The sequence below is a fragment of the Musa acuminata genome, chromosome BXJ3-8 (genome assembly GCF_036884655.1).
Source record: "Musa acuminata AAA Group cultivar baxijiao chromosome BXJ3-8, Cavendish_Baxijiao_AAA, whole genome shotgun sequence".
Classification (NCBI taxonomy): Eukaryota; Viridiplantae; Streptophyta; class Magnoliopsida; order Zingiberales; family Musaceae; genus Musa; species Musa acuminata.
Window position 1 is genome coordinate 2,873,837 of NC_088356.1, and position 13,938 is coordinate 2,887,774.

At 36.7% G+C, this 13,938-nt stretch overlaps 1 protein-coding gene across 1 annotated transcript; it reads right to left on the reverse strand.

Moving 5' to 3' along the window:
* Nucleotides 1–370: 370 nt before the first annotated feature.
* On the reverse strand, nt 371–13,848 carry LOC135645876 (alpha-amylase 3, chloroplastic-like). The gene is made up of 13 exons (XM_065164749.1): nt 13,414–13,848; nt 13,023–13,162; nt 12,407–12,461; nt 12,153–12,275; nt 11,858–11,975; nt 10,026–10,381; nt 8,377–9,140; nt 7,041–7,230; nt 6,179–6,285; nt 4,517–4,766; nt 2,575–2,697; nt 1,236–1,403; nt 371–895 (listed from the first exon to the last, which is right to left on the reverse strand). The coding sequence occupies exons 1-13, from the start codon at nt 13,699–13,701 to the stop codon at nt 737–739; spliced, it is 2,841 nt and encodes a 946-aa protein (XP_065020821.1). The 5' UTR covers nt 13,702–13,848; the 3' UTR covers nt 371–736.
* Nucleotides 13,849–13,938: the final 90 nt, after the last annotated feature.

Here is a 13,938-nt window from a genome sequence, read left to right on the forward strand (position 1 = left end):
TAATAAAATCTAATAACAACATTAAAAAAAACAAAACAAAAGTTAATATAAAAGACCTTTTTTAATCCTAAAATCGTGGATGGATAATTCAGATTCGATTTCGATTTCTAAGAACCAAGAATTATAACCAAATCGTCTAAGACATTTAGATTTGGTTTGAAACAATTGGATTTGAATTCTGTTTTATCCCGATTTAATTTTAATTTGAGCCAAACCATAATTAAGTCTAGACATCATATCTGGTTGATTTAAGAAAAACCCTGCAGCCGATGAAAATGTTAAAACAAGGTTACGTGATAAATTGCTTGGCTTTCTTTCACGAGCAAATCATATGCTTCCCGAACAAAATGACACAAAATAGGGAACTGTGTTCTCAAATAAAATAAAAGGATATATGAATGAATAGGCAGATATACAACACACAACATGAGGTTCTGGTTTTAGTTTTACATGTGATAGAGACTGGTTTCTGATACATATAAGGGTGTAATGAATAGGCACAAGAATGCGTTGCACAAGTGCAATCTGTGCTCTAAAGGGATACTTGATGAAATTAATTGGTAATAAGCACCTATGCCTGGGGCTCCAAATGTTGGGGCCCCGTCTCATATAATTGTAACAATCCTCCTCCGTATTATTATTATTATTCTACGAGGTCTGATAGCTGAAACCTCGGAGCATCGGCTTAAAGATCCCAACTAAATAATAAGGGGTTAGAGATGATGATGCCTGGTGTTCATGATGTTTCCCACACTTTATAATCTCTTCCTTCAGCTGCTACAACCCATTTTGTAGGACCATCTGGTGGCTCATAATGTCCTGGCCCAATTTTGACTGCTAACTTTCCGTCGATCTCAGCCGCATAGACGTCCCTCTCTGCCTTGGTGATCTTCACCTGGACCACATCATACGACCAATCATGTTAGGATTAGCCAGCTTATCAAATGAATTACTGAAAAAAAAATTCACTTTATTATGTTTCTGTTTTCTTTTTTTCTTTTTCTTTCCTTCTCAGATATTCATCGATATTTAATCGATTTATATCAGAATGGGGAAACAACATTGTAGTTGTAGGTACTTCGATGCACCAACAAATGCCCATGAAGAAACCTTTATATGGGATGCGACCAACAATTATCCTACCACATCCGTGTGACTTATCAGACATCCGAAACATGAGACTCAGCCAAAGAAATATGCAACAAAAATGTCATCTGAATGCAGAAAACTCATACCGTGCTCCTGCAGTGAATCTTGTTTTCATTTCTGACCGAGATCAATCTAGATATCTCTTGCTGGTAGTGAGAGAAAATGTGGTCATAGAAGACTGCTGGTGTGCCAGGATGCGTTAAGATATATGCATATCCTTGCATCTCCTTTCCAGATGGGAATCGCCAATGACCCTGTGGAAGAAACACACTGAACCATCAGCAAATTTTCCATGACAAGAAGAGACTGATAATGCTCTGGTAGATATTTGAAGGACTGCAGTCATGAGGCTGCAAATTGACGTTCAACAAGCTCGGTTAATTATAAGTTTGGCATGGCTACAGTAAGAAATCACCATGTACCAAACAACATTTACAAACAGACAAAAAGCATTAGAATATAGATGTGGATGTCAATCATAACATAAGTCACTAAAAGATCATAATTCTCCATCAAACCTAAATGGCATTTTTCCTTATCAAGTAGTTAGTCAATGATTGCAGATGCAAAACTAGCTGGTAGTATAGAAAACAGCAATGTTCAAGCTCAATTAACAAGCAATTGGAGAACACGCTGAATCTTGAGCGCTTAAACTCAATTTTTCACTACAGTTTTCAGTCAACTAACAGGTTTCTTTCTATGCATCTCAGATTCTTGCCCCCTCCCAAGGCTTCCTAATGAACAATAACGCCAAAGGAAACAGGGAAAGGCAAATTACCACTTCAAATGACACTGATACCATGCTTAGTGTATAGCTTACGTTTACCAACATGTTGGCATATTACAATCTAATGGTTGATAGGTTGGAAGTGGCAAGTCAGTAGTTTAACAAAAAGGAAGGAAACATATAAGATATATAACTCACGGATTAACATTTGAAACTTTGAACACACCCAACAATGAAATCTATAACTTCCCATAACTTACCTGGAATTTACATAATGAGTTAAAAAGTTAAGAATGTTGATCTTGTCTAAACCTGTTAGTGACGTGTAGCTAACATTCCTTTTCCTATAAGGAAACAGTAGTGTACAGTGATTTATGACAAATAACACAAGAAAATAAATAGATTATGAACTGAAAGCCAAAGTCAATGTGCCAGCTATGCTTCATAAGAAGTTTGATAATAGACAAAATCATGAATGAGCATTTATCTATCGGGCTTCGGACAAAGAGAATACGATTAATTTATCCATTTACGCTTGCAAGTTTCATTGCATATGTTTATGGTACTGATTCATTAGTAAATAAATCAATTATTACATGCATATTAACCCATAAACCCTAGTCTTTCCAGTGAATGAAAGATCATGGTAAGGATTAACTATCTTCAAGTCACAATATAGAATTAAGATCATTCCGTACCTGAGTGGAGCCAGTGTCATGATTCTCTATGAAAGTAACGGCACGAGATGCCCACCAGCCTACTACTCCAGGAGGTTTCCCATTTTGATCAGACAATCGCCAATACTCACATTTTTCCAGAGCCTGTAAGAAGAAAAAAATTTAGGTTGTCCACAGTACTTATACTATGATAATATAAAGCAACTTATAAAAAATTTATAGTATAAATTAACACAGTTTTGAACAAAGTTGTCACCTTATAAAGAATGCTGACGATGTCATGTAGAATATGAGTGAAGATGAAAAATCAAAACTAATCAATAATGACACTCATTGTTTAAAATATATATTTTCTAGGCACATGTTCTCAGTTTTCGGACATGTGATAGGCCTTTCCCCCTAGTTATAAAATCACTTGTCCCCTGAATATGTTAAAAAGTCTAACTTATTTTCTAGAAATTATGGCTTGTGTGCATGACCATAGCCTAGTAAATTAAAGGATTCTGTGTGATGATGACAGGTACATACTTTTTAATTTAAAATATATGAACAGAGAAGCTACTTTCAGAGGTTGTATATGGGCATACCAATTCTTAACCTTTGTTTTGAAGCATAAAGAGGGTACGCACAAAGCCTGGTTAAAGTTTACAAATCAACTACTGATTTGGAAAACACAAGCCACAAGGTCCCTGTTTTAGTTTCATAAATCTTTTCCAACCATCGAGCCCAATCGAGGGCAATATCATTAATCAAATTAAGAGTCATCAAATCTCCTCTTACCAGTTCTAAGAAAGTTTTCTCAAGTCTTCCTCACTACAATATCTCCCATGACCGAAAGTTTTATCAATGCATATGCAGATCTCCTTTAAAAATCTTCATACCACACCTTAAATTGTTTTCCCTCATTTATCTTCAATAGGAATAACCCTAATTTTTCTCTGGAACTGGCAATTATTGTTCTTTTCTCTAGTAATAATCTCTCTATCAAACTATATATGCTATTTCCTAATTGTCGAATGTTTTGACCCTAAAAGTATAAACCTTATAGATATTTTACTAATTCTTTTTCTTTTAATTTGAAGAGGACATGATGACCACACAACACTACTGATTTCAATTTGCTCTTAGATCAAGCCTATTAGTGATTGGAAATAGCCACCAAATATTTGAGGTGCAATTAGAACAATATATTATTTTTAGGATGCCCAATGAATAACTGAAGGATCACCTAGACATTGTGTTGAAAAGGGGCAGCATCGAAACCTATGCACAGGAAAGACCTCATTCCCTAAAATTTCCTTCCATGTGTAATGATGCTTGGATGACCCAGCCAAGCATCGTTGAACTCTGCATGTATATCAAGCCATAGTAGGTTGAAAAAATTGGCATGTACCATCAAAGAAAGACACCTCCAGAAGGATATGTAACTATCAAGCTAGATGCTACTTCATTATGTTTCTTTCCTAGGCGAACAGGGATGTCCATTTTTATTGTAGGTTATTTCAGTCACCATGTTTTTGGTATTACCTATCAGTATCTTCAATGCAGAGAATAGATCTGTCAAAATCAACCTTGATATCCATGGTTAGTTTTAGTTGTGTGTTTGTCTTGCAACTAGCAAAGATAGTCTTTGCATTACAGCCTAAGAACTAATCTTTAAATTTTCAGATAAATAAGCAAAAATGTATGGTACTGCAGCACAGGAAACATGACTTCACTTTCTAAAGCCTCAAGTTCTGAGTATTCCTTTGTACAAAATCATTAAATCCATCTAAATGGATGTGTAGTTCACATTTTCAGAACCCTCGAAGGAGAGAAAAATATATTGACAAGCAGATATCCATCTCATCTAACATGTAGTTCTATGGTAAATTCCATGAAAAGCAGCATAATTTATGAACAGTGGCAAAGAATAAGATATGAACAAATAAAAGGTAAAAAGGGTCATAAGCTGTAATCTTACACTGTGGAGGATTCCTTTTGTGGTGACATCGAAGGCACCCGCAGTTCCATTTGTAGCATTTATCCAATCAACAATCCTTTGTCTATGAGCATCTTGATTATGGTCCATGTCACCATATGTATAACTTAATGAGTCCCAATACTCGCCCACAGCAAAATATGGTTCAGTTGCTTCCATGTAGTCTTTTACATAACCACCCCAAAACCCACGGACAAAATCTAATCTCCATCCATCATATCCAACTTCTTTTCTGTAATCGTAGCAAGCACAGAATGAGCATGAATGATATAGCTGTGATGCAAAAAATGTCAAATATTTCATTGTGGCATAGAAACCATCAACTAACATCCAAACATGCTATTCACTTCCAGAACACACATCATTCTTCTCACTAGCTAAAGCATTGATGCTAATGATTTTGAAAATTGATAAAAATAGCCTATTCTGACAAGAATTTAAAATCCAACACTTGTAATAAGGGACATAAGTATGCACTCTGACATTCACAAATCATCACTTTGAAACCCAACCAGGACTAGAACACCATACTTTCCAAGGGACCATAATGAAACAGAAGGTACCCAAGCCTTCTCTCAAGTGAAATTAGCCCTTCTTCTGAGTTGTGCATTATCTAAACAACATGGGAAAGGCAAATATATATTTACCAGTTTCAAGAAATTATCTTCAGTGCTAATTCAAGACAGGCTCAAGCAGCCAGACTCACCTTTAGTGAAGTACAACCTCAGGGTTGATAGTGCCTAGGGCATGCTTCACCATGCAAAGGTTTCCTCGAAGAATTTACAGCATTTTCAGACTAGTATCAACAAAAAATTCAACAAATCCTTCTACTTGTATGAGAAATTTTGACATTTTCAGTAAAGATTGAAATGCCTACTCGTATATTTAGTCACTCCTGCCTGTCCTTTTCCCTTTTTCTTACCTGATCTACTACTGGTAACCATATTTAGTCACAATAATCATGCAGGAACACCAAAAGATACAAGTCATACAACAAATTCCATGATCAGCAGTCTATATAAGCCCCCTGGTGATTTTAGTAAAGAATGATAACTTCCATCATACTCCATTAGACGCAGGTTATATCACGCCATAATACATGTAGCCGTAGGTATCAAATTATCAGGGCACATTAGGCATCTTTCACAACTGTCTGTCAAGTGGGACCAAACATGCCAAGTATGATTAAGTTTCTAAAGGATCTGTAAAAACTTACAAACGTTGGTTGCAATATTCACACCCTTGTGCCATCACTGGCCTAGATATTAATTTCACGAATTATTGTAGAGACCAAGAATGCTGACAAATATTTAGCTTCAAGTTAACACAAATTAACTGATACTGGATATGAAATAATATTATGTACCCTCAAGCCATGCTAAACGATGTATGTCAAGGATCAAAATAATCTAGTGAGTCAGCCTATAGAATTTCTGCCAAGTCTTGTGTAGTTTATTTGTGCTTCAGCAGCTAAATATACTTCTTGACATCAAATTTCAGAAACAGGATAATCATGCAAACATAAAAGTCTTATAAACAGAAATAGCTTAGTATGACAGAACAAAATAGCAGAATGTTAATTTGCCAACATTATCAGAAGACAGTTTCTGAATAATATTAAATAAAAAAAGGACATCAACAGACCTCAACCAGCAGAGCCACTCTTTCAGGTCCCTCCTGACAAAATCTTGAGAGTGGTCAATATTCGGGGCAGCATGAAAATTATCTCCACTGCTTTTGTTACCCCTTCCCTAGGAAGCAGGGAAAAAAAAAAAAAGGAAACAGTAAGTTGTGTCCAGAAGATGGAACCCTCGATCATATGCATGAAGTTACAAATACCTTCCAATTCTACCATGGGTTCCCCTAATGAATGTGTATTAAAACTTTAGCCCAATCATGGGGGTACTTTCATAATTTGAGCCAATGACACTGAGGTTAAATTTAGTCTAAACACCTAACCTGAAGCCTTTAGCTATATCTTTTCTTGTAAATCTATTACAGTCTAGCATTACATCATAAGTTGCTTGCCATGATATATGACATGAACTTTCTCCCATACCATAACCTTTCTTCTGTATGCTACAATATTGGCCATGTCATCCAAATCTCTGTACACGTGAAGGAGAAAAGCTACCAGAATTGTTATAAAACTACAATTTGAATAATTTTTAAAAATGGTTCAAATTATAACTCGAATTTATGTAAATAATAAATCAGAAAAAAAGACTTTAAGCTTACCAAACAAGAGAACTACGTCTGTTTGTACAGCAAACAAAAGCATTTCAAGTATACCAAATCCAGCAAAATATTATATGTTGGAATAGTGTAAGTTATTATTGTGACAAAACTAAGTTCTCCAACTAATCCATCCAAGAACTCAACAAATATAGCACTCATAATAAACCAATATAGATAGGAGTCATGTTAACTCATCTTTAATGTAATTTAGAAATTTTTGAAAGAAAATGCAAATAAACTGTTTTACCCATATTCTGTTAAACATTACCTGGAAGTGAGGATCATCAGCAACAATAGCACGATCATCCCAATTCAATCGGCCTCCGAAAACGTTCCAAATTCCATTCTTATTCTGGAAATGTGCACATCGATGATTTAAGACAGCATCACCAAGAACCTTAATGCCCACTTCATGGAAACTATTTACAAGATCCTTCAGCTCTTCCAAGCTTCCATATCTGAATGTTTCCACAATATACACCATTAGTCCTACTTGCTGCATTTGATTTGTCAATCAGGTCTTTATAATCCTAATGTACAAAGCTGAATGAACAGAAATGAGAAAAGTATACCTCAATTCAGCTTCAGCACAATTGATAAGGCAAACATATGTTTCAAAGAAATAAGAACCCGAAAGGTCATCAATCATGATAATACATCCATGCTTGGCATTAGAAGGGTTACACAGTTGGACTGTCATCTTTTTCTAACTGGCAATATATATTAAAAAAGCCCTGAGAGCAACTACATCAATGATGCATGATGAGATCATGAGGAAGGATACAAATCCTACATAAAGGAAGACAATTATGAAACTTGGAGTATTTAATAGACCACATATTATCAGTTCTTCAAAGTTATATCACTATTGATAACTTCTTATCAGAAGACTATTGGTCTTTATAACCTATAAAGTTGAATAATTTTGTAAATCGTCTAAAGTCACTATAGGGATACTGCACAACATTCCAATCAGCTATCTCATGTTTGAAAAAGAACCTCATTTAAAAGGGAATACTTGTTCTTGATGACATAACACTTCACCGTAAGGAAAGGAGTAGTCATGCAAAGGCTCGTCGGTTATGCAAAGGCTATGCAAAGGGAAGGGAACTTCACATTACAAGCTCGTCGGTTATGCAAAGGCTAGAAGAAGACTGCAGAAAAAATTGTCCGTATCATTTACCTTTCTTTCTTGCTTCTACGAATTTTTCTTTGGTAATGGGAGTGAATTCTAAGGTGGAAGCATTCATGGGCCTCATATATAATTCAGTTGTTCTATTTGACATATTTGGGACAGTATATTCTTCAAGCAATCCTCATATGGAAAAGCTTGAATTTCACTGAAAATCATTCACGATAGTTCAATAATATTTAGCAAGTGACACAGACTAGTTAATGTAAGAGTAACGGTAAGATGGTAAGTTCTATTTTCTTGTAAGTGGAAATCCACACATCAAAAACTTTACTTTCAGCTTAAATTGTTCGTAGTAGTTAATAGAATAACTCCTATCTTAAACTAATTTCCACACCCAAATGAGTTAAATAGATTGTTCTACCTTTACTATGAAATAAACATCAAAAGCTTTCCTGCAATGTATCTGTACCTGGAATTTAAATTGTATAAATCCTTTGGCATGTACCCTTCAGGAGATACAGACTCAGTGGGTGGTGGTAGCCAGATGACTGTAAAACCTAATGAAGACAATTCCTTGGCCTTGTCACTAAGCTCGGAATACCATCTTCCCGATTTGTGAGATTCCCAGTTAAATCCTTGACACAGAATTTCATACCCAGAGCCTGTTCCTGAAGACAATTTTACAGCAGGCTTCAGCAGCTCAGTGTCAGAAGCCAACTCCACAAAACCTGGAATGGAGATCCTGAAGATACTATAAGCTTCTGCAGCCAATTTCTCAATTTCTTGTAGAATGTTTTCCTGTGCTTCCTTGCTTTTAGCTCGTTTACCTTTTTCTGATGATATATCAGTTACTAAATGTCTTATCTCCTTGATAATTTCATCAGTATATGCAACAGCTTCTATGAGCTCCTCAGGACCTTGGGGCTTCATGGGTAAACTATTGATGTTTTTGGGATCACTTGCTTCCAGTGATTTATTCTGCAGTGGGTATGAATTATTTGGTGATAGACTGTTTCTCACATCATGAATCTCTGTTCCTGCCTGCTGTTCATGTACAATATCATCACTACCAATTTCAGCAGTTGTGCTACTCACACTTCCAATTGGGATGAAAAAATCAGTTCCATTGTTATTCAACCATGTGTATTCATTAAGTTTGAGCACAAAAACCACACCTGAAGTTCCTTGATCCACCAAAAATAATCCCCAGCTACCAAGGCCATCTGGTTTTGGCTGCAAGATAAATGTGATATAACAAGTGGTTAGCACAAGGAGAAAGAAAAGAGTCTTCCATTACTACATTTCAAGCAAAATATTCACATGAAATGAAATTGAATCATGTAGATTAGCCACTTGGTCCTGGTCTGAATCAGAGTCCATTAGCAGTTGCAACATGCAAACATAATAGGAAATTTATATTACTAATGTAGATTCAGCTAGTTGATCCCAGCATGCCCAACTCTAGCAATTTTTATCATATATGCAAGATTTGCTAACAAGAAGGCACCATGTGCCAAAGTCCATTAGCAGTTGCAACATGCAAACGTAACTGAGATGATTATAGGACAAATACTGATTCAAGTAATGAATCACAGCATGCCCAACTGTAGCAATTCTTAATCATATATGCAAGATTTGCAAAGAAAACTGCATTATATGTCATTCTGTCTCGTTATCTGCCATTTTAAGACATCCAAATTGGGAAACACCTTTATATAATGGAGCAAATGGTAAGCTAGATAGGATTTTACATGCAACCTAAAACATCTGTTATGAGGGCAAACTCTAGGAGTATAAGCAAAATATACAAAGCCTTCAATTAATCATGTCACTAGTGAATTCTTCTAATTCATATCTTCATTTGTGAAATTGCACCATGAAAGAACTCCAAAATATACATTTATCATCAAGAAAATTAGAAATAAACCTCAAAAGAAAGTTAGTTACAAGATATAACTATTAATATTTCTATTCATCCCAGTTGCATCACTTTTCAACTCTGTGCTCTAAAAGATATTGTATATTGCATTTAGAAGTCTCTACGACAAACCTATTTATTAAATGAATATGTGAACACTGATTTCAAGTAGACATTTTAATCATTTTACTTCACTTTACCTGTAGTAAAGTTTGAAGAGCCTTATGCCGAAAGATTTTGGTTGCTGGTGGATGTGGGGTAGATGGGATTACCCATTTTCTCCCATCATCCTTACAGACACCCCAATGAATTACGACATCACCAGGCAGATCTGTGTCAAATTGCACAATGTTCTTATCTGTCTTATCACTACTCCTCACAGAGACTGTCATATGGTTGGGAACAAACTCTTCTTTTAAGATAGGAAATTCTTTGTAAATTGGAGCAATGCATCTATTCTGCTTCACAACATTTCCATCTTCATCATCAGGGTCTTCTTTTTTGGAAGTAGACTCTTCAGCTTTCAGCAGCAGGCTAGATATCTGGTCAAAACCCCCTGAAGATACAGAGAAATTAAGTCATCGCTGTTGTCAGCTAGACCAGATACCTTCACCATTATCTCAAGTAGAGGAGAATTCCTCAGACATTGAATACAAAACTTGCAAAGAACAAACGAGCATCGATATTTAGTGACACTGGTAAATAATGTTAGGTAACCAAGACAATGTTACTTATCCCACACTGATAAAGAACAAAGAGTAGCCAACACAGTTCTAGCTGTATATTTGAAGGCATTACAGATAAAATAAAAAGGTACCTCATATGAATCTCTTCTAAGAAATCATATTTTTCAGCTGAAACGTCTAGCAGAGAAGTTGCACACTGACTAACAAGTGGTTTTTATACTAACACTATTAATTTTGTCGTGAATAAGGGCACCATTTATTTGTCTTGGTACTTAGAAGTTAGAACCAAGGTTGTTACTTGGTGGCAAGCAAAACACAGCTGGGCAGCCTAACCCATTGGTGATCAAACAGGATAAAGAATAAAGAAAAACCCAAGAAAAAAATGTTGGAGACTTCCTCCCTTTTCGGCCAAGCTTCATCAGAACTAAAGCCCACCATTCTTAAATCTGCCCAAGAGATGATCTAATATCAACTGTCTTTCAATAATTTTACCTCATACAAATTCCAGTATATCCCCAAGAAGATAACCCCTTGCTTACTCGCCTTTTGTGTTCTCTCATATATCCTTTCACGTTGCACTTACAAGTTACAACTATGAGAGGAAAAAAAATTGCGATCAAATTTTGAGAACATGGCATAAGACATGATACATTCCAATGTAACATGCTCCAGCAACTAAGACATACCTTTTCCTTAGTTGATAATTTCTGCGACTATGTATAACTTTTAGCCATTACACGGTAGTCATTATCATCATCTTTTTTAAGCAACAACTAGAGAGGGTAGGTATTTTGACTTAGAACAATTTAATACACATAAATTTGAATTAGAAGAAGCTCAACATTGTTATTTTCCAGAGCTAATTGGTTGGCAGGCCATATACACTTTAAGTATAACATAGCAGGTGATTCTCTAACCACTAGAGAAAAGCTATGGTTACTCTGGCAGTTTGATTAAGTTTGAGATAATCATCCCTTTGGAGTTTCCACATATAGTGACCTAGGAGATAATCATCCTTTTAGAGTTTCCACATATACTGGCTTAGGAGATGTTTATATGACAATGTGTAACTGTTTTCTATCTGTAGGCTAACTCATCAAGGAAATTTACCAATTAGCACGATTACAAATATGATTAATATTACAATATCTAGATTTGACAAAACTACATTATGTGACAACAAAACCTTTGCTTGCAGAAAAAAGGATAAGTGTTTTAGACTTATACTTTACCTATTGTTCTTTTCCCTACATCCATGATTGTCTAAGACTCTAAAACAGATTTATTCTAGAAATCAGTTTAGTTGCAACTGTGCCTAAAATTCATGATGAGGTAGAGATTATAACCTGGCCATATGCTCAAGCCTTGATTTCCACCTACACTGTTGGCCACTTCAAAATAGTCTGTAAAGGATATTCTGAAATCCCTTCCCTTGTGCTGAAACCATGCTCCTGTTTCTTCTTCCTATCAGTGCACATTAAACATTGAAAAAAAAAGTTACTCGAGTCAATTATCTGACAGCATGGCTACTGAATAAGTGATTCACAGAACTTCAGGTTTCAATTGACCATCACTTACATATCCTAACGACCAAGCAACTCATGTATATCTGACTAAGATGAAAGTATCTGTATGTTGTACCTTTAAAACAAAATGAATTGCAGCAATTGGGGTGTTGCTGTCAAATTCGATCTGCAGTTCGTGAAGTGCCTGCCTTTCGGATTGGGATGATAATCTCTTTAAAGGTGTTTCTATTGCATAGTCCTAGGAGTAACCACCAATGTTGCCACCATATAAATTGATCAAAGAAAAAAAAAACTCCAGCACATGATGTAAATAACAAAATCACAGGCCAAAAAAGGAGGGAAGTGATACTTAAAATGAGAAAATATTACCTTAATAAGGACAGACTCGGGTGGTCTCATTTCAGGAGGAGGTTGATCCCATTCACTGCAAATTTATGCATGCAAAATCACAAAGGATACGTATGTGCATCACACGTTAGAGTTACAAATTTACACAGCACAAAAAACATTAAATCGTATAATTATGGTCACAGGACTACTTTTGATCCACCTACCAGTCCAAAGTCATTATTTACAAAGAAACAATTTTCAATATGCGCACTATACTCAGCGAATAACAGCAAATATAAGTATCTTGACGTTTTTCTTTTACAGAAAGAATATGTCAGCAATTTATATATGTCAAGCGGCAACTTTTAAGCTGGAAAAAAGTTGTACACACTTGATTTTGAGTTCAATTATGGTATGTTAATGCCCCAGTAGGATTTAAAGAAATTGTAAACGGTAACAGTTGTAATCATAAGTTAAACAGATCCATGGGTAAAGTTACTTTTGTTTGTTTTTTTGGCTTTTTGACTTAAAACAAGGGACAAAAGGTACAAAAAGGAACCCTTTATGTTCTTTATGATAAAATAAAAGATCAGCACGCCAAAAAGAAAGAACAAAAGAACAGATTGGTGCTACTGAAAAGAAACACAAAGCTTGCCTTCCAAGATCATCGCAGTAGCTAACTCCCCAGTGCAGAGTCCACTTCCCTTCCAAATTACAACCGATGGTCAACCGCCATTTGGACACTTCCTCCTCGGCGACTGCTGGATCCAATCTCACCGTTATCTTCCCCTCCACCTGCCATCGATCCCCAATCAACCAATTAAAACACAAGGACGGAACCAAACATGGAAGATCTACAAACTTAGCAACCCAGATTGGATCTCAAGGTCAATGACGCGAGCCGTACAACTTAAGATTCGATCGGAAACCAAATAGCCACTGAATGGATCATCTTCGCAAAAAAAATCCTCCGACAGCAACGAAATCAATCGACCGCCAACAAAGAAGGGGGAAAAGAGAAAGAGAAAGAAAAAGAAAACACTGACCGTCTGAGACCGCTTCAAGGAGAGGGTCTCCGAGAACAGGATCTCGGTGTTCTCGACGTCGGCGAGGGACGGGGTCTGGGCCAAACCAGCCCGAACGACGGGGCGGACGCGCGCCCGACCCGCCTGAGAGAATTTAGAGCTGGAGATTGATAGGAAGGCAGGCGCCGGGGAGCGAATCGGGCGCCGGAGGAGCAGTGATCGCCGCGGACCTCGAGGCCATGCGAATCCGCGGCGACGGTGCCCCTGGGGAGGGCAGTGGAGGACCGGCTTCCAGCGAACGAGCAACATCGGCGAACGGTGGGGGAGAATCGAGAGACGGAGGAGAAGGAAGCGAAGAGATTTTTCAGGAGAAGAAGCGCAACACCGACCAGGAAAAGATGCCTCTATGAAAGCAGCGTTGGGGATATCCTCCACTCCTCATTCAATTACGTGGAGAAGATACGGAGCCATGGCTCCTTTAATAGCCAACCTGAAGCGGGATCTGCTACATCAGCTGGTTCAATGGAGGATTCCAAAACGACCCAC

What these genes read in the sequence shown, in the direction of transcription:
- LOC135645876 (XM_065164749.1), bottom strand. Translation starts at nt 13,701, where the DNA reads ATGTTGCTCGTTCGCTGGAAGCCGGTCCTCCACTGCCCTCCCCAGGGG. An exon ending in CCGAGTCTGTCCTTATTAAG is followed by an intron (nt 12,276 to 12,406) that starts GTAATATTTTCT and finishes GGTTACTCCTAG; the next exon opens with GACTATGCAATAGAAACACC. An exon ending in GAGTGGCTCTGCTGGTTGAG is followed by an intron (nt 4,767 to 6,178) that starts GTCTGTTGATGT and finishes CTACGATTACAG; the next exon opens with AAAAGAAGTTGGATATGATG.